Genomic DNA, 21158 nt, shown 5'->3' with positions numbered 1-21158 from the left:
ACTTTAATTAATTTCCCTACTTTGAATCTCACCCAATCCCATCCTCCACTGTGTGGATGTTCCCAAGTCTGGGATCACTTGGATTCAGTTTCTCCAGAAGGCTGATAAGTCTCCAGCATCTGGGGAACACAGGTGATGGTGGTTAAGAGTCATCTTGTGGGGCACCTGGGTGGCTCAGTGGTTGAGCACCTGCCTTTGGCTCAGGTCGTGATCCTGGGGTCCTGGGATCGAGTCCTACATCACGCTCCCTGCAGGGAGCCTACCTCTCCCTCTGCCTATGTCTCTGCCTCTCTGTGTCTCTCATGAATAAATAAATAAAATTTTTTTTTTTTCTTTTTTTACAGAGTCACCTTGCTGTATGGTGAAGGTCTTGGGATCTTATTACTTTGAGGATAGACTTTTAACCAATTCCCTGTGTTTAGCTTATGATTAGCCTTTTTTCCCCTATGGTACCTGGTCTCTCCAAGTCCTGAGTTTTGCTGGTGTTTTGAGGGCAATGGACTGTCTCCTTAAGCATGCACTCTGCAGGCATTGAGGGGGTGGTTACTTCCTCTCTACTGGATCAGTTACTAAAACTTATTTTCCATTCAAAAACATATTGCTATCCCTCCTCTGCTGTTGTCTCTTTTTCCATTCTTTTGGTAACTTTATGAGGCATTAACTCTGCTTTCTAACACCTTTAGGTGTAAAGCCCATGCTGAGGCTCTGGGCTGCCCATGACACACTGGTTGGATGTTCCTGGGGTAGGTGGCTTTAGTCATCAGCTCTCCCCAACCTAGTTCATTTAATATGTCTTTATGGAGCACCTGCAGGACAGTTGTGGTGCTGGAGCCTGGGGGAGAGAACAAGGAAGAAAGTAGATGAGGATCTTGTTTCACAGACCCCCAGAATCTAGGGAACAATTATGAATAGCCACAATACTATGGGAGAGCAGAGGAAGGAGTAATGTGCACAAACTGTCTAGAAGGGATTTCTTGGCTGGGATTTGAGGAATGAGAAGGGGCTGGCCAGAAGAAGCACTGTGTAGGAGCCATCCAGGTGAGGAAGCACATCATGAGCAGAGATAGCAAGCTCCTCCAGGGGAATTCTAGATGAATGTGCTCAATTGCGGCCTGGCCACTTGAAAGGAGGGCAAATGTGTGAGCTGATTGGAGCACCTTGGCCAGACATCCTTGTGCAGGGCCCTGGGGGGTGATGGGAGATGAGGCAGTGATGGCTAGGCAGGTCTATCTTCAGGCATCTGTGCTGCCATTAGGAAGGACAGGCCATGGCCAAATCATCCCTGAGCACAGTACTTCCCTCTGGCACAGGCACTGAGGAGCCTGGGTAGCATGACCTGACATGCTCCTCTTTAGGCTAGAGTAGTTCTCAGACCTTTGCAGTTCCTCTTGGACCCATCAGAGGTGAGTTCAGCCCCCCAAACCTTTCTTGTCCTCTGTCAGCTCCCAACCCAATCTCCGTCTGGCTGAGGTGGCCTCTTGGGACTCCCTCCAGCATCCAGAGTTTGGGGAATGTGGCCATGTATTTCCCCCTTATTTCCTTCAGTAGCCTCAGATTGCTTGTCCTGTTTCCTGGGGCCTCTTTTGTTTTCTGTCCTAAAAGCCCCCATGTGCCTTCAGGGAGCTGGGAGGAGGAGTGGTTGGGGGGATCTTGGCGCTAGTTCTACTTCCCAATTCTGGCTCATGGTGATGATGCCTGTAGTGTCTATCTGGTGGCAGGGTAGCACATTGCTCTAGGTGGGAGCCTGCTGCTCGGCCCCTTTACTAAGCAGATCCTCCCTTTCCTTCCCTTTCTGGTCCTCCTGGCTCTCCGGGGCATCAGGGATTGGGCTCTATGGCAGCTCTTACCGTGCTTCCCTCCCTGAGCCCCATCTACAAGCCACACACCCTCTGGCCTCATAGATAGGAATTGAGTGGGTGGGTGATGATATATAAGCCCAGGGTTTGGGGAAGCCTCAACAATCTGGAGTTAAGGATAGTCCCCTATTCCTGGTCCAGGCGGCCCTGCTCACAAGTTATATCCAGGCCCAGGGTAGCTCCTGATCTCAGTCTGGACAACTTCATTTGCCCTGGGCTCTGTGCCTGCTCTGACATCCTTTTTCAGGCATGTGGATCAGAAGCCCCTGGCTACCTGCTATTGCCTGCAGACCTGTCTTGATGTCATGGGCAGCCCTGGGTAACCTGCGTACCAGTGTGTTATCTAACCTGGCCTCTGGTTATGACATCTCACCAGTGGGTATACACAAGTGGATTGTTCATACCTGATGGCCTCTATTTGGTCTTCTGTTAGTGGGTAGCTTATATCTCTCCACCAGAGACTGTTAACTCATTAAGATGTTGCTATACCAGTGAAAAATTCATCCTTAGGATAAAATAAAAGTAAACATAATTTACCCTTTGGGCTTGACAAGTAGAAATTTGATATGTGAGGAGCCCTGATAAAGACTGGAGCTATCAGTTAAACAACAAAGCCATAGATGAGAGCAAAAGTGTAAGTATAGGCAGCTGGACTAGATTTCTAGATATTGACTCTGCTGTGTTCACTTTATATGCCAGGGTGTTGTTGCAGTAGTTTGTTATGCATGGAGATGGGTGAGGTTAAAGGTGAAAGATTCCCTTGTGCTAATGAGCCACCACTCACTTGGTGTTTACCAAGTGCCAGGCATTACACCAAGTCTTAGCACTTTACACATATTTCAGTTGATATTCACAGGAACCCTATTTGGTAGGTGCCTGTATTAATCCCATTTTACAGGCAAGAAAACTGAATCTCAGAGAGGTTACATTTCTTTTTTTTTTTTTTTTTTTTTAGATTTTATTTATTTTATTCATGAGAGACAGAGAGAAGCAGGCTCCCTGCAGAGATCCTGATACAGGACTCGATCCCAGGACCCCAGGATCATGACCTGGGCCAAAGGGAGATGCTCTATCACTGAGCTACCCAAGCATCCCAAGAGGTTACATTTCTTACCCAAGGTCCCATAGCCGGTTAGATCCAATGCCCACCTTTCACCTAGAACTTGAAGGTGGATTTGGAAGGAAAGGGGATACTCTGTGGAGTGAACTCATGTGTGTAAACATGGCAGGCAGAGGAGCTTAGCATTTGTGAAGGTCTGCAGCCCATGCACACCTGTGCAGTTCACACAGTGAGAGCAGGCTCCAGGCATCTGTTGAGCATCCTGGATATAGTAGGTGCTCTGGGAGGTGGGCCTGAGCAGAGGTGAGCATACCTTAGTCCTGCCCTCACAAAGCCAGCTCCCAGCACAGGTGAAGTGACCACATAGAAGCGGGCGCTAGAGACGAGGCTGGAGGCTAGTCTGTGTGAAGTTCATATGGAGGCAGGTAGGAGTCCTGTGGGGAGAGAATCTTGAGAATGCAGGGGGTGAGGAAGGCCTCAGGGAGGGGACACAAGTGGTTGGTGTAGAGTGTAGACAGAAACCCACCACAATGAATGGGCCCCGAGAGAGAAGTGGAGTGGAGCAGAGAGAGAGAGAGAGATGGGATCAGGGGAGGGAAAGGAGCAGGGAGAGAAGATGAGACCAGAGAGAGGAAGCTAGAGAGGCAGTTGGGAAGTTTCAGATTGCAAAAGTTTTTGAAACTCCAGTAGAGTTGCTAGATGTGTTGGGGCAAAGGGAAGCTATGGGCAGCTCTTGAGCAAGGGAGTAACCTGAATATGTACTGGGGTAGCATCAGTCTGAGTGCCATATGGCTGGGGAGGGTAAGTGCTATTAGGGAAACCAGCTTGGAAGCTACTGGAGTTAGCAGGAGTGAGGTGGGCCAGTCCCTGGGAGCCCCTGTTGGCTTCTGAGTGGTTGTTCTTGCCCATCATTTCACAACCCCCAGGGGCTGGGGACCGGCTCACCTTATTAAGTGCCTACTCTATACCCAGCATAACCTATTGGCCACCGAGGGGCCCCATGAAAGGTGGAGTCTGCCAGCAACCTACCAAAGAGAAAGGGCAGCTGATGTAAGAGATCCTGCAAGTCTCTTCCTCAGGCACAGTGGAAATGGGGTCAGCTGTGTTTGGGCTTTGCTGAAAATAGCAGAGAAAATACCAGGGAATTAAAAATACTTGCACCCCAAATCTTCTCTGTGTGTCAGCAGGTTTGTCAGAAGCTAGCTGAAGGGCAGCCTTGACTGACACCTCCCCTTCCTTACCCTGACCCTTCGCCTCAGACTTCCGGGATCCTGGTCAGGAGTCCACCCTCTGGCTGGCCACAGTTTGACCCTTATCATTAGGCCTGGCAAGTGACCGATCCTAGCTGAAGCATTTGCAGGATGAACTGGGTGTTGTACTGGGCACTCCAGATGCATCTCTGGGCTGGGCCATTGTGGTGGCCTCCTGATGCTCTCCCTATTCCGCCTGGGTCCCCCTGTGGCATTTCCAGGACAGCACCCAGAGTGATCTGTGAACACATATACTATTTTACTTGCTCCTTGGTTCCAGGGTCTCTCAGCCTTGGTGCTATTGGCATCTGGGGTCAGGTAATTCTTTGTTGTGGGGGCTGTTCTGTGCACTAGGATGTTTAGCACCAGCCCTGGCTCCTACCAATTAGATGCCAGTGGCAACCCCTCCCAAGTTGTGACAACCAAACATCGCTGAATGTCCCCTGGGTGCAAAATCAACCCCCATAAGAACCACTGCTCAGGAAGCTGCATTGTGTCCCTGCTTTCCACTCAGTAAAAGCCACAGTCCTTAGCACAGCCTGCAAAAACCCAGTTTCTCTGTGATCTTGTTTTCTACACCTCTCCCCTTATTCAGTCCACTCCAGTCACACTGGCCTCCTTTGCTGTCTCTTAAATATGTGGAGCAGGACCACTTTTGCCTCAGGGCCTTTGCACTGGCTGTTCTGACCGTCAGATTAATCTCCCACCAGATATCTGCGTGACTCACTCTCTCCAAGTATTTCCTCTAGTGTTACCTGAAGGACAACTACCCTGACTACCTGTCTCTTCCTTCTCACTGCCAACGCACACACCTTCCTACCCTGCACCACTCTTCCAGGTTTCCTGAGTCGCCCATCCTTCTCACATATCAGAGAAATTACTTATTATTTTTATTTGTATTATTTTTAGTTTATGTTCGGTTGCCAGTGGACTGTGAGCTCCGCAAAAGCAGGGATTTTTGGTCCGTTTTGTTCATTGATGTGTTGTGGGTGCTCAGAGTAGTGCCCAGCACATAGTAGGTGCTCAGGGAATATTTGTTGTTGAATAAATGTATTTTCCTTCATCTTTGCAATAACCTTGAAAGTCAGTGTTCATACCCCCATACTGCAAATGAGGAAGCGGAGGTGCAAAAAAGATTGAGTAAATTGCCCCAAATCACATGGCCAGCAGGTGGGGGATCTGGAATTCAAACCACGGTTTGACTCCAAGGCCTGTATTCTTAGGGAAGCTGCACATATACAGAAGAAATGACTGCTGCTGAACCAGGGGTGGGGGGGATGTTCTTTCTCCTTTTATGAATCTATAGGACTGGGGGGGTACCTTCACCCCACATAGACTTGCATATGTACATATTACCTGGGAGTAACCATGGCAACAAAATTAATGGTAAGGAGTAATGGGATTGGCCCAAATGATAAATTAGGAAGTTTTTTTTTTTGTTTGTTTTATGGAAGCATCCTTTGCTTTACAGAAGGATCCCCTTCGGGCTCTGTTTAATTACCTTCTGGAGGTTGTTTTAAATAGGCTCTGTCTTTGCTGCCTTTAGAGGTTTGGAAAAGCAGCTTGGAAGGAGGCAGAGGGGAAGGGGAGTGAGCCAGACTGGGGGCGGTGGCTCCTCCATCTGGGGTCTGGGTGCTGGGGGTATGCCCTACTCCTCCCCCAGAAGCAGGGCTTTTCCTTCTGCCCACCCTCCACTCCTCTCTGGCATCTCTACTGGGCTTCTAATATTCTAATATTCAGATAGCAGCTCTGCTGAGACACTGGACATTTCTGAAAGCAGCAAACTTCTACATTGTTCCAGCAGCCTCTCACCCAGACTGCTTCCCTTACCCCCACTCTGTCCTCATTGCCCAAGCTGAGAAATCAAGCAAGGTCCAAAGTCTCAAGTCCACAATGGTTTGTTGCTGCAGCGAGTAAGCTCCAGAGGATTGGGGCCACACATTTTTATGTTCCACCAGAGGCATAGAGTGACATGGGCTGAGCCAGAAGAGACATGCCATGTTGAGGAATTTGCTGGTTAAAGTGCAGCTGCTTCACAGGCTGAATAGATGCCAGGACTCCCTGCCCTAGATTCTCAGTGTGGCTGAACTGTCCACTGGACCTCCTTTGTCTCTCATCAAATGCTTCGCATCCCAGGATGATCCTCGCCTGTACTCTGTTTGCAGGACTGACTTGGGAAACTTCAAGCTAGCAACCAGCTATTGGCGTGTGCTTCTGCTGCCATTACTGCCTCCAGTATCTGACTCATGGGTCCAGGGAGTCCCAGGGAAAAGCCCAGACCCAGGGTTCAGAGTCCTTGTTATGCTCTCTCTACAGGCTGAGTCTGGTGTCACACAGGAAGGGGCCCTTCCTTCCCTGCCTGATTAATTTTTTTAAACATTTTTATTTATTTATTTGAGACAGAGAGAGAGAATGAGCAAGGGAAGGCAGAGGGGCAGAGGGAGAAGCAGGCTTCCTGCCCAGCAAGGAGCCCAACGCGGGCCTCAATCCCGGGACCCTGGGATCATGACCTGAGCCAAAGCCAGACGCTTAACTGACTGAGCCACCCAGGTGCCCCCTGCCTGGTTAATTTTTTTAAAAATCTAAGTCTACAGTATGCAATGGCTTGCACAGGAGACTGCAAATTTGTGGCTGAGTCAAAACCAAAAGCTATGACTCTGACTGTTGTTGCTGCAGCCTAGAGATGGATAAGTGCAAACAAATTCAGGTCATGACTAGGAATTTTAGTTTAAATGAAGATGTCCCTCCCATCTCACCTGCCTCCTGAGGTGGGAGCATTGCCAGTTGTCACCAGAAGAGCCTCAAACACTATTTTAGTTTTCATTCCTTCTTCTGTCTCTGGAAAGGCCTCCCTGATATCATGGGAGGCAGTTTCCTGTAATCCCAAACGGGTTATCTTAGAGTTATACTAACTGTTATAACGAAAAGATCTCAAAATGTACCAGCTCAAATAAGGTAGAAGTTTCTTTCTCTCCCATGAAACAGTTCAAGTTCCAGGTGGGCAGATGGCTCAGCTGCACAGGATCATTCAGGGACCCAGCCTCCTTCCATCCTATTTCTACACCATCTCCCTGGACTGTCTTCTCTGCATGGCCCAGGGTGGGCTGCAGCCATATACCTGTGCCAGCTAACAGGAAGGAGACAAAGGCATGGTTGAGGGGTGGTGGGTGCTGGCCAGGGAGAGGCACATCTCATTTCCCCTGAGATTCCACTGGGGGACTCAGTCCCCTGGATGAGCCAAACCACAGAGGAGGCCGGAAAGTGCAGTGCACTAGGTCTGCCACCTGCCTACCACTGTTCTGTTATTTTGGAACATAGATTTTGTTGGACACTTAACAGTCTGTGCCATAAGAGGTCGATAGAGAGTTTAGAAGTTGTACACCGTATTTCTATTTCTCTAGTGGTTACTTGTAATTTTTTTTAACAATTTTAAAAAGATTTTATTTATTTATTCATGAGAGACACAGAAAGAGAGAGAGAGAGAGGCAGAGACGTAGGCAAAGAGAGAAGCAGGCTCCATGCAGGGAGTCCACGCGGGACTCAATCCCAGGTCTCTAGGATCACGCCCTGGGCCGAAGGTGGTGCCAAACCGCTGAGCCACCCAGGCTGCCCTAACAATTATTTTGAATGGGGAACATATGAACAATGTACAGACTTCTAAAGATATAAAGCAAGTAGAGGATAAAAAAACAAGTTTCCTCAATTGCTGGTTCCTCTCCCTAGAGAAAACTTTAGTTTCTTCTGAATCCTGCCAGAGATATCTGCATACCTGTATCCTTTTTTTTCTTTACATACTGATGATATAATAATGATAGGTTCAGAGGAATTCACTGGAACATGGTTATGATAGTAAAAGATGGCATGGTCAACAAAGGACAAATACCATATGATTCCACTTATATGAAATACCTAGAGTGGTCAGTTCAGAGAGATGGAGAGTAGGACGGTGGGGCCCAGAGCTGGGGGAGGGAGGAATAAGGTGTTAGGACTTACTGGCTACAGAGTGTCAGATGGGGAATATGAAAAGGTTCTGGAGGTGGATGGTGGATGGCTGTACAACAATGTGAATGTACTTAATGCCACTGAACTGCCACTTAAAAATGCTTAAAGTGGTAAATGTTAGGTTATGTATATTTTTCCACAAAAAAATGATGGAATATAGTGTCAAAGTCCACTTATAGGGTACAGTTTATAATATATTCACTCAAAATTTCTGTTAGGAAGAGGAGGGTAGCTCTGTGTGCACTGGTACAGAAAGGTCCCTGAAACACATAGATGCCGAAAGGGACAGAACAGCATGTGTCGGTGTGCCAGCACTTACAGATGGGTGCATGTGGTGGTCACCAGTGGGGGGTGTCTGGAACCACGCTGCTTGTGTTCAGATCCCAGTGCTACTGTGGGACTTTGGGAAAGTCACGGAAGTTGTCTGTGCCTTAGTCTCCATATCTATAAAGTGAGGGGTATACTAGTCCCTGCCTCATGGGGTTGTTGAGGAAATTAGTTTAGTTAGTACATTCAAAGCCCTCAGAAGGATGTCTCATACATATTGCTTGTTCCCTAAATGTGAATGAATGAGTGAGGATGAATGGAACCGAGTCAGAGGTCATGAACTGTAGTTCTGGATCTGCCCGGGACCTTGAAGGTGACTCTGAGCTTTGGTTTCCTCACCTCGCCTATAGAGCAAGTTTCTGCATTTGAGAATGAAATCATTAATGGGAGAGAAGGTGCTCAGCTAAAGGGAGAAGCATGGAAATACTGTGTGAGACGTTGTCATCGCCTCTTCTCTGTGACACCGGCCTCCCGGGGCCATGGGTGTGGTGGTGTCACCACAGGGTGGGGAACTCCTCTGTGGCTCTGGGTCCCTGGCCTGACCCACTGACACCCCTACTGAACTTCTGCCTTTGCTGATGAGCACCTCTGGCTGCCACCTCCACCCCTGCTCCTTGGTGGGTATGGAAGAGGCAGTCCTTGAACCTGAGAGCATGGATGTGCCTATGGGTTCCAAGCCCTGTGCTGCTGAGCTGGACTTTGGTAGGAGGGGAGCAGCAGATACTGGCGAGGGGCATCAGCCACAGGGCTGCAAGGAGGAGGTCCTGGGGCCCCAGGATGATGTCAGCAAACTCTCTTCCTCTTCTCATGCCTCAGGCTTGGCAGTCACCCTGGCCAGACCAGACATTGAACTGGTCCAGAGGCCCCTGGAGGGTAGGGAGAACATGTGAGCCTGGGGGCCCATCTCCATCCTGCCACCAGCCCCTAGGACCCTGGCTAAGTTACTTAATCTCTCTGAGATGAGATACCTTGTCTGAAAATAATCTATCCATCTCACAGACATGTTGTAGGAATGACAATAGAGATGAAGTTGCTTTGAAAAATAATTAAATCCTGGGGCACCTGGGTGGCTCAGTGGTTGAGTGTCTGCCCTTGGCTTGGGTTGTGGTCCTGGGGTCCTGGGATCAAGTCCTGCATTGGGCTCCCCGTGGAGAGCCTGCTTCTCCTGTCTCTGCTTCTGTTTCTGTCTCTCATGAATAATAAATAAAATCTAAAAAAAAATAATAATTAAATCTGTTAAAAAATATTACTTACTTGAATGATTTCTCTATTTTAGGCATTCATGGCACATGTCCTATGGGCTGAGTATTTCACATATACACATCTCATTTAAACTTCTGTATTCGGCAGGGTGAGCCAAGTGCTGTAACAAACAACCCCAGATTTCAGCAACTTATGTCCTAAGGTCTGTTTCTGTCTCATGTCAGAGTCCAGCACTGCTCAGGAACTGAGCACATGCCGTTGTTCAGAGCCTGGGCTCCTTCACCTCGTAGCTTCGCTGCCTTGCCAGCCTCCACTGGATCCTCTGCAGGAGCCCACAGTCCATTAGCCAGCACCCCATCATATGAGCCTACCTGACTATGAGGGAGGCTGGAAATACGGTCTTCACTGTTTGCCCAAAGGGAAATGCAAACTGCCGGGGAGCCCCAGCATGGTTCTGCCCTACTCTTAAAACAATCCATGTCACTGATGGAGAAACTGAGGCACACAGGCAGAGTAATTTGCCCAGTGCCACACATCTAGTAAGTGATTTAAACACAGGCCTGCCTGGTTCTAATACCTGTTCTTTACACTGTTCTTTGATGTCTTAGACCAGTGTTTTCCACTCAGGCTGTTCATCAGAATCATGGAGAATTAGTTAAATCCTTCCTTCCTTCCTTCCTTCCTTCCTTCCTTCCTTCCTTCCTTCCTTCCTGAATTGTATGGAGAGATCTTTAATTTTTTTAAATAAAATTTTAATTTTAGAATAGCTTTAGATTTTATGTGTGCCCAGCACTGTGGGAGATGCCAGGTGACAGCCTTGGAAGACAAGACAAGGAGCTGGACCTGAAAATGGAAGATTCTGATCCCAGGTGGGACGTATAGGGTGTCAGGAGTCTGTGCACAGGGCCTGGGGTCACACCAAACATGGTGCTAGGACTGGAGGTACAGTGCATGAAGGCACTTTCTGAGCAAAGGCAGATTGGCCTTTTATCCTTTTGTTTTACCTCTTTGCCATTATGCTCTGACTCACCTTCTTTGGCCAACAATGATTCTGCAATTGATTTTTCTCTCTTCGGTCCCCTTTTTCCATAGTTATTATTTCTTAAAAATTGACCACTTCTAATCTTTGTGGGCTGGAATCGCAAACAATCAAACATGTTTGACATATATCTAGGGATACCTGAGAGGCTCAGTGGTTGAGCATCCGCCTTTGGCACAGGTTGTGATCCTGGAGTCCCGGGATTGAGTCCCACATTAGGCTCCCTGCATGAAGCCTGCTTCTCCCTCTGCCTGTGTCTCTGCCTCTTTCTCTGTGTGTCTCATGAATAAATAATTAAAATCTTAAAAAGATGAAATGTATCTAAAATAAAGGTAATTAAGCTGTGAATTAAGACTGGAGGGACCCTGTTGTGAGTAAAATGCATAAACTTTTGAACATCAATCTTATGCTTCTGTGTCTGGTATCCAGTGGCCTTCTGCAGCTTAATTTATATTCCAGATGACAACATTGCCATATAAACAAAGCATAATTGAACCATTCTATTGTAAAACTAACATCAATTGCCGGCCACCTCCTCCCTCTCACCTCATACTTTCTTGCTCCTTTAAAAGTGCACTGGTTTTGGTTTGCCCACATGTAAATTTTTATTTACTACGTTTTCTTGACTCCAAAAAGTTTATCTGTGTTTTAACATCTCTCAAATGGGATGACTCTTTTAATGGATGGAGGTCTTTGGATTATGTTATATTTTTCCTTCTTGGCGGTACATGATAGTGTACCTTAGAATCGATGAAATGCAGTATTTATATCATTTGAAGGAATTGGTGATGGTTCCGTCTGTCCAGCCTGTCTCCCATACTGTGCTGGAGAGACAACCTCACTGTTCATTTGAAAGTAACTTTCAGGATGCCTGGATGGCTCAGGGTGTGATCCTGAGGTCTTGGGATCGAGTCCTGCATTGGGCTCCCCACAGAGAGCCTGCTTCTCTCTCTGCCTATGTCTTTGCCTCTCTGTGTCTCTCATGAATAAATAAATAAAATCTTTTAAAAAGAAAAAATAAGAAAGTAACTCTCTCCTCCTTACAACCTTCTTATAACAACTACAACAAGAGGGATAATATACCCTCAGCAGTCAGCAGGGGTTGGTGCCCAGTGCTGCCTCAGGGCACTTATCTATACATCTTCCACAATGTTGGAAGCACGGCTGTTATCCACATTTTACAGATAAGGAAATGGAGGTTCCAAGGAAGAAGTGGCAAAGCCAGGAATCCAGACAGTCTGTCCAGCTTTGAAAAATCATGCTATGCTTACTTCTTCAATGGGAGACCATTGAAGTATCTCCATTGAAATCAGGGCTTCATGCCTGGCTACACCTTAGAATCAACTAGAGAATTGCTGGAAGAATTTTTCAAGTAACTTTAGAGCAAGCCAGAGTAGAGAACCCTTGGTTTAAATGATCTACATGAGATCCCCTGGTTCTGCTGTCCTGGGATCCTTGATGTCGGAGCCCCGGGGAAGCTGCCAGACCTGGAGATGCCAGGACAGCCTGAGCCTCTGTGCCCTTTGGAGCCGGATCTCTTAGTTAAAAGATGTGGCTTATGAGACCTTCAACTGATATATGCCTTTAACTTTTGTCCTTTCTTTTCCTTTTTTTCTCCTCTGTCTCTCTCCCACCCTTCCTTCTTTGCAGCTCTGGAGTGCACAGAAAATCAAGCAGGTAATTCAGTTTTGGATTCGTTTCCTTCCCTCCTCTGTGGACCTTGCTCTGCCCTGTCCTGGGGATTTGTGGTGGTGCTGCTCAGCCTTCCCCTCCCATTTGCCCCCAGCTGCCAGCCTCCTCATCCTTCCCTCTTTACCAACACCTGGGGCCTGAGTCTGAGTGCCAGAGCTCAGGCCTCTTGCCTTTTCCTGGGCCCCTGAGCTCCTTCCCTGTGGAAGGAGCTACAAATCCTTCTTATGGGCCTACTAAATATCAGGCATGGGGACAGAGGACTTGCCAGGTAGACAGAGTCCCACTACCCTGCACTCACCTTTGAGGGTTAGTCAGGAAAAGCCTATTTGTGGCACGTGTTTGGTTTTCTCTTGTGTTGAATGATGGGACAGGACTGACTGGTCAGTCCTTCTGGGGGAGCTCTTTTCCTCCTTCCTCCCTCTGCCTTCCCCCTGCCCGCTCCCTCCCCTTCCCACAGTCACCCTGTGCTCTGTTCCCTGCTCTTGCCAGGCTATTCTACACCCAGATACCAATGAGAAGATCTTCATGCCCTTTAGAATGTCGGGTAAGTCCCTGGGACCCTCCTGTTTCTGCCCAGCCTCAGGGGCTTACCAGGTCACAGCTCCAGGAGCATCCAGGTGCACCAACTCGAGTAAGGGCCGAACCCGTTACACGCGTGGCCACATTTGTACCTGCGTGTTCACCTTGGCTCGACTGTATAAGTCTCTGGCCAGGCCTCAGGATCACCTATGGGGTTTTACCAAAAAAAATCCCCATCTGCCTTTTCTACCTGAGCAGTTGGGGTGGAGTGAAGGCCTCCACAGGTGAATCTGGAACTCCTCCCAGGTTATACACTACTCATTTAGTGGCAGCCTCAGAGGTGACACCAAATTCGAACAAGCCCTGCATGCTGTGAGTCACTCCTCTCTTACCTACCTGTGCACACTGCACTCTTTCCTTCCAAACCATGCTCCCTTGCAGGCACTCAATCCCCAGATTCACCTGTACTCCAGAATGCATGCACTGCATTTGTGCTACTGTACACACAGGGAAGACAGATTCCCATTTTCTGGAGACCAGTGGCAGAAGGGATGGGGTGGGAGAGTGGGCATGAGATCCCTGCCTCCAGGAAGTGCCTGCCCTCAGGAAGTCCCTGCTCTGTGGTCACTAGAGGGATAGCTCTGTAAGCATGAGCTTAGTAGCCTGGAAAGTGTTTGCTCACATGGGGCCTGAGGTTCGCATGTTTGCCTTACCTGTAGTTCTGAGAGGCTACAGGTCTTGTCCAGAGTCAGGCTCACACCAGAGGGCTGATGCCTCCTCCATGCCATTTTTCAGTGGACTGGACACTTTTGCAGGCTGGGTGGAGGACTGCTGGCCACTGCCTTGGAAGTCCTCAGGTGACTGGAGAATGGGTCTCTGTCAGGGGGTGTTCTCAGCTGGGTCTGTCAGGATCCCTAGCCCCAGAAAGCCTGACCTCACATGAGTGAGAGAACAAACAACCACATGACCTCACTGTGCTAATGGAGGCAGTGAGAGTCCAATGATCCTCCTTGCTTTGCTGTGAGGAGCCCCAGGCTGCCAAGGCTTGAGCATCCTGTAGCCATGGCTGCTGCAGGTTCTAGCCCCTGCACAGGGCCACAGCAGGCTCTCACCTGGAGCCTAGATTCTCTTGTAGTTCTCCAGACAAACCTTGGATCTGTCTCCAGAGGAATGTGGGTAGGGGAGTGACAGATAGCTCATGTGCATGCGTAATTACCACACTCAGGAAACTTTGCTTTGGATAACCCAGATAAGCATGGTTCTCTGCTGTCCCACATCCAGCTGACTCATGGCCCCGAGTGAGAGGTCAGGCTGCCTGCTGACTGCAGGGTGGGGACAATGGGCAGAGCCTCCTGTAGTCCAGGGGAGTGAGCAGTGAGGCAGTGGTGCCCTGGGGCCTGGCTGCGTTTCACATCAGCTCTCTTCCACCCTACTGATGATGTCTAGCGGGGTACGAGAAAGTCAAAGAGTACCTCTGGTACATAGAGGTACACATCTCAAGTGTGTGGGGAGTTCCCTTCCCAGAATTGGTCATGATGCTGGGGAAGTAAGGATGTGTGCTAGAAAGGCAAGATGAGAGGAGGAGGACATTCCAGGGCCTTTGAAGAAAACGTATTGTGTGTAGTGAGTGTGGGCAGGGGACATTGTACCTCATGGGGGAAATCATGGACGAACACCAAGTGTAGCATGGTGGCCCTCCCAACAATGGGCAGCCCTGCCCTTAGCAACCAGCCTCTGAGTTTTGGGGAGGGTAAGAAATGTCTGGCTATAGGGGGACAGAGAAAGAGCAGCTGGGGGACACAGGGGAGCCCTCTATCCTGGGGAGGGCTGAGCCAGGAGAAGATCTGGAGCCTGGAGGGGCCTCCTGCCTTGCTGACCGGAGCTCTCTCACTGGGCCATTGAAAGGCAAACCCAGAAGTCTCTTCTGGTGTCTATCCTTTGAGAGGTGGATAGGGTGGAATGGGGTGGGACTGTAAGACCTGACCCTTTTCTCTCCTTTCTCAGGTTACATTCCTTTTGGAACGCCAATTGTAAGTATTACCTCAAAGTGTTTTCTTTTCCAAAAAAATGTTTAATGTATGACTTTATATCACTATTCATAAATATTTGAGATGTTGATTTAAGATACAACCCTGGAGGGGAATTATCAGATAAAGTGGACAATAAGTCTTTTTAATTCTCTTGATGTGTATTGTCAAATTTCTTTTCATAAAGGCATGGCAATGTGCACCCAGCACGGGGCCTCAAAGTACGTGTGTCCCTGCACACTCCCATCCCAAGTATTGTCATTAAGAGATGCTAGTTACAGGGAAGTTTCCCCAAAAAGCTTAGGAAGTCAGAAAATAAGCACACCTTCTAAAACCTAAAGTCTAAAATTAGAAAGGATTCAGTATTCTTTTTGCTTAGTTTTGGAATCAGGGTTATATTTGCTCTTTTTAAAAATATGTATAAGAGCAAAACTAATGTACAGAAAGGTGCATTCATCATGCATGTACAGCTTGGTAAGTTTTCAGAAAGAAAGCACATCCAAACACTCAATTAGATTTAGAGCATTAGCAGCATCTCAGGAACCTCTCCTGGATTCCTCAGTGCCACAGGGAATCACTTTTCTGACTTTCCCTCACTATGTTCCAGTTTTGCCTATCACTGAATTTTATATAAATGGAATCATCAGAATGTCCTTTTTTTAGTCTGGCTTCTTTCACTCAAAATTGTGTCAGACTCATGCACATTGTTGTACATAGTATTAATTTGTTCTTTTTTCATTGCTGACTGCCTCACATCCCCATTGTTGTAACTATATCAAAATTTATTTATCCATCCTGTTTTTGGTGAACATTGGGCCAGTTCCAGTTTGGAGTTCACAACAGACAGTCCTGCTTTGAACGTGAATGTAGAAATCTTTTAGGGGATATTTTCCCTCATCTCTCCTGGATTATACTACAGGGCTAAAGAGTGAACAATGGAATGCAGCGTGTGATCCTAGAACCTGGATCAGGACTGGGGCAGGGGTGTGTGTGAAATGGTATGCGATCTCTTGTAAGGGGAAATATACGCTCATATACGATGTGGGCCAGCAACTGTACTTTTAGGGATTTACTTCAAGAGGAGTGAATACGTATGTCTACATGAAATCTGTACGCAAATGTTTATAGTTGCTTTCTTCATTTTAGCCTAAAACTGTAAAAAAAAGAAAAGAAAAGAAAAGAAAGGAAAAGAATGACCAACAGATACTAAAACCATGAGTGAAAATCTGATTGGGAGCAGAGTCATTACCTAGTCTTGAAGTTTCCTCTATATTTCATAGATATCCTTCCTTCTATATTTATTTGCGGGCCCCCTCCTGTAAACAAGATTTTTTTCCTTCTCCCTCTCCCTTTAATGTTTTTAAAATTATCAGTATGGTCAGTACATTTTGCATAGTCGGTTGGTAATGATTTCTGTTTTTATTCATTTTGATATACAAATTGTGCCTAAATGTGACAAGTAGGAAAACTCTAAAGCAGTTTCTTTATCCATTTGACATGCCCTTCTTCTCCTTTGAGTACTTCAGTACTTTCTTGGCACAATATATGGATATTCCAGACTCATCTTGTACTTTCTGTGCCCCAGTCCTACAATCATGCATTTCTTCAAAGAGCTCTCATTCCTTTCAGAGGGGAATGGTATTTGGATACCAAGATCTGAATTTGAGGTGTGCTCACCATTGCTGGAATGTCATTGTTTCTAGGCCCTCTTAGCATTCAGAGCTAGGAGATGCAGCTTCAGAATGATGAGTTCATGCCAATATACCAATCCAGCATCTCAGAGGTCTTGCCCTCTTCCTATTCCATATTTATATCTCCGTCTTTCCCAAATGAAAATCCAAGAACCATATATGTACTCGCTTACCAAATCTTACACACAAATGAAAGAATTTCAGAGTCGCTACATCAGCACTACTCCCCAAAAGTGTATTAAGTGAAACTCAAGATTTCTTTGAAGTTCTTTTTGTTCTTAGAATATATCCTGCCGAGAGTATTCAAAGAATTGTTTTCAAAAGTTATTTGAATTAATGTGTTTCTTCTGTGTGGTTATGTTATTTGTTTGATATATAGTTAGGTTTATTTATGTTGTTGGCATTCAGTTTCCCTATTCTTATTGATTTGGTTTTTTGGAAGTATATAAAATATCAACATCACTCAAAAGTTAAAGCTATATAAAAAGGCATTAAAAAGTTCCATTCCCCTCCTTATCCCTTCTATCTCCAGCCCATCCATCCTCTGTAGGCCAACATTTTTATCCTTCCTATTTCTCTTTGTAAAAGTAAGCAGATACAAACATATATCTCCTTTTTTCTTATACAAAAGGTCACATTCTACATATACTCTTTGCACAATCTTTTTTCCATTTAATGACATATTCTGGAAATCATGGCCTATCAGTTATAGAGATCTTCCTCAGTCTTTTTTTTTTTAAATAACTATATAGTAGTCTACTATATGGAAGTACCATAATTTACTCAGCTCATTTCCTGCATGTGGACATTTGGACTGTTTCCACTGTTTTGCTATTATGAATAATGTCAGAGTGGGTAATCCTGTACATGTTGTGTTGATACTGTTAGAGATGTTTTGTGAGGGTAAATTTCTAACTTCTATGAAAGGACTAATTAAATAGACATTTCTGGAAACACTGAGAATGAAAAAAGAGAGAAGATGCAAATAATATTAGGAATAAAAAGTACAATAGGGCAAAGCGCATGGCTCAGCGGTTTAGCGCCACCTACAGCCCAGGGCCGGATCCTGGGGACCCGGGATTGAGTCCCATGTCGGGCTCCCTGCATGGAGCGGGCTTCTCCCTCTGCCTGTGTCTCTGCCTCTCTCTCTCTCTGTGTCTCTCATGAATAAATAAATAAAATCTTTTTTAAAAAAGTACAATAACTATAGATACAATAGAAGTTTAAAAGATCAGAATACATTGAACGATCTGGGGTAATAAATTTGAAGATCTGAAAGAACAGGACATCTTTCTGAGAGAGTATAGTTTCCCAAAGATCACCAAGAGAAAATATAGAATTTGAATAGACTATGAATAGAGAGAAATTAAATAAGTTGTTTAAAATACATGCACCAAAGAACTAATAAAACATCACCAGTAGACTCGCACTATCTTCAAGGTGACTACTCTCAAAAGAATAGCCAAATTCAATTTTTGTTAAACTCCTAAAAGAGAGTAAAAAAGGGAAATATTCCCCAATTCATTCATGAGGTACTTTGAGACAAATACCAAAGAAGTAAATGGAAGAAAGAAAAAATTAAAGGCAAATATCACTTATGAAATTACACATAGTAGTCTAAGTGAAATAACAAATTGAACCCAGCAATGCATTAAAACACGTCATCACCAAATAATTTTTACCAAGAATGGTAACATTAGAGAATGTATTAATATAGTTAATCACAGGGCGCTTGGGTGGCTAAGTCGTTTAAGCATCTGCCTTGGCCTCAGGTCATGATCCTGGAATCCTAAGATGGACCCCCATGTCCGGCTCCCTACTCAGTGGGGAGCCTGCTTCTCCCTCTCCCTCTGCCACTCCCCCTGCTTGTGCTTGCTTTCTCTCTCTCTCTCATCCTGTCAAATAAATACATAAAAATCTTTAAAAAGAAATATAGTTCACCACACTAACAAATTAAGAGGAGAAATGTGACAATCTTGGTAGATTTAGAAAAATCATTTAATTAAATGAAATATAACTACATTTATGATTTTTTTTTAAAAAGGCAGATTAGATTCAGAAGGGAACTTTATTAACTTATAGAGGTCTATTAAAAAAAAATAAAATCCCAACCGCAAAGCAAGCATCATTTTCAAAGATAAAACAGATAAAGGTAAATCCTCAATGTCTGGAACAGGGTACAAATACTTGATATGCATCATTTCCCTAGAAGACTAGCAAGTACACTAAGATATGAAAAAATAAATAAGTAGTAATAGGATTGGAAAGTAAGAAACAAAATCATTCATGAGGATAGTCAAACTATTAGAACTATTACTTTTAAAAGATGTCTAGATGTAAGAACACTATATTAAAAATTGTTGGAGGCCCATGAACCTACAAAAAACATCCAAAAATATGATATTAAAAAAGATAACCTTTACAGTAGCACTTAAAACTATAAGATACTGTAGCAACATTTTTCTAGGTATGTCTCCTAAGACCAGGGAAACAAAAGCAAAAATAAACTCTAGGGATTACATCAGAATAAAAAGTCCTCAACTCACCTGACCCCATAAACTTACCTAGATAACTTTCAAAACATCCTGAACACCTATGAATTTGACCTGAGATATAAAGACAGAACAGCTAGAATGCTACAGAGAAAAGAGTTTTCACTTCTAACAAGGTAGAAAGGTGAAAAAAGAAAAAAAAGAATAAAGTGGGGGAGGGGCTCCGCTAGTGGCTGGGCTAAAGCAGAGCTGTGAGACCCTCCGGGGCAGGAAAGCCCAGCCCCAGCGAGGCGGGAAGGTTAAAAATCTGGGCAGGAATTTTCCCAGACAGAAAAGTGCTTAGCAAGGAAATCGGACAAAAATCCCAGGAGGGGCAGTGATGCCTCCAGTTTCCCAGTCACTGTAAGAGGAGGGGCGCTCGGGGGGAAACCACACCACAAACCCCGGACCAATCTCGGTAAAGGGCCCCACAGCCCCTGGGGAATTTGGGAGAAGCCAGTCGGTTAGGCGGGCAGCTCCGGATGGAGGTGGCTAAGCCCCATTCCCTTCGGGGCAGGGGGCCCCAGGAGCAAGATTCCAGCAGTGCAGGCCCCGGATCCCAGGGCGCAGGGTGGACACAGCCCACGATCCTGCGTTTCCCCCAGGACAGGTGGAGTGGGCACAGGACATCGAGGACTCTCCTGCCGCTGGGCGCCCCCAAGCTGTACAGATCAGTGCACCCGCACCAGCACCGGAGCATTTAGGCCAATGCGGACTGGGAGACTGAGGTAGTTACTGCAGGGAGCTGACTCCAGGGCTGGAGACCTGGTCAACGTCAGTGTTGTTTTTCCTCCTTGTTCCACTTTGTGGCTGGGGGAGGTGGGGCCACCAGGGAACAGAGGCCTCACGGGGTAAACAGCTCCCACTGAGCCTGGCACCCGACAGGGGGCGGGCATCTCCCCCAGGTACACACACCTAAGAATAAGCACAGCAGCCCCTCTCCCAGAAGATCAGCTGGAAGAACAGGGGAAGAGCAAGTTCTTGACCAAATAGCACTGGAAAGCTCTAGGACTGAAGGAAAATAGTATATAGAACTAGAGGGTCTTTTTTTTTTTTTCTTTTTCCATAACGACCCATTTTTATAGCAGACTAAAAATTTCCAATATTTTTTCTCTTTTCCTACTTTAACTACAATATTTTACCAGCTCTCCATTTTAAGTTTTTTCCTGTTTGACTTTCATATTTCTACAATTACAAGTCTTAGATATATTTTTCACTTCCGGATTCCCTTCAACATATTCAATTTAATTTTGGTAGATATATGAGATATGGGCTTTTGTTTTTTGTTTTCTCTGTCTCGTTTTGTTCTACAATGGCGGAAGTTAATACCTTCTAAAACATGACCAACATACCCCAAGAACCAAGTGGAACACTGTGTTGTTTCATTCTTTGAGATTGTATTCTCTCTTCCTTCCCATTCTGCCCCTCTCTTTTATCTTGTTTATCTTTTGGTGGTCAATGTTGGAGCTTTCTATAAGTATTTCTGGTTAATATAATTTTGGGATTGAGTATTATCTAATATACAGAACAAAATACACTCAGAACCAAGAGGATCACCCTCTAGGACCCCTTAGGTAGACTACATTCTCTTTCCACTACCACTTCCTCACCACCACCATCCCCCTCTTCTTTCCCCCTCTTTTTCTTTTCTTTACTTTTCTTTTTTCCCTTTAAAAATTCTTTTTCTTCTTTGTTTTTTTTTTATTTTTACTACTTTGTTTTAATTTTTTTTTTCACTTTAGTGGTCCTTTCGTTTTATTTTGTTCTGTTTTTTCTCCTTTATTTTCTGGACTCTGGCCTCTTTGGAATCATCTAAGGTATATTTTAACTAGGTGGTGGTTGATATTTTTGACTCAGCCTGCTTGTACAGCCACTCTGCACTGGACAAAATGACTTGAAGGAAGAATTCACCACAAAAGAAAGAACCAGAAACAGTACTCTGTGTCACAGAGTTACAGATT

General features: G+C 45.7%; 1 protein-coding gene across 14 annotated transcripts in view; it reads left to right on the top strand.

The window, feature by feature from the left end:
* SFXN5 (sideroflexin 5) overlaps nt 1-21158 on the top strand; it is a 122423-nt gene that overhangs the window by 26620 nt on the left and 74645 nt on the right. For all 14 annotated transcript variants that reach the window (XR_012003090.1, XR_012003092.1, XR_012003089.1 and 11 more), the window contains 3 exons: nt 12388-12414; nt 12919-12973; nt 14953-14978. Coding sequence is in view for 9 of the 14 variants with exons in the window: in XM_025994553.2 (XP_025850338.1) it covers nt 12388-12414; nt 12919-12973; nt 14953-14978 (108 nt within the window). In the remaining 5 variants the exon portion in view is untranslated. The remainder of the gene's footprint in view (nt 1-12387; nt 12415-12918; nt 12974-14952; nt 14979-21158) is intronic.

The sequence above is a fragment of the Vulpes vulpes genome, chromosome 8, assembly GCF_048418805.1.
Source record: "Vulpes vulpes isolate BD-2025 chromosome 8, VulVul3, whole genome shotgun sequence".
NCBI classification, from domain to species: Eukaryota; Metazoa; Chordata; class Mammalia; order Carnivora; family Canidae; genus Vulpes; species Vulpes vulpes.
This window is presented reverse-complemented; position numbering and strand designations above follow the sequence as displayed.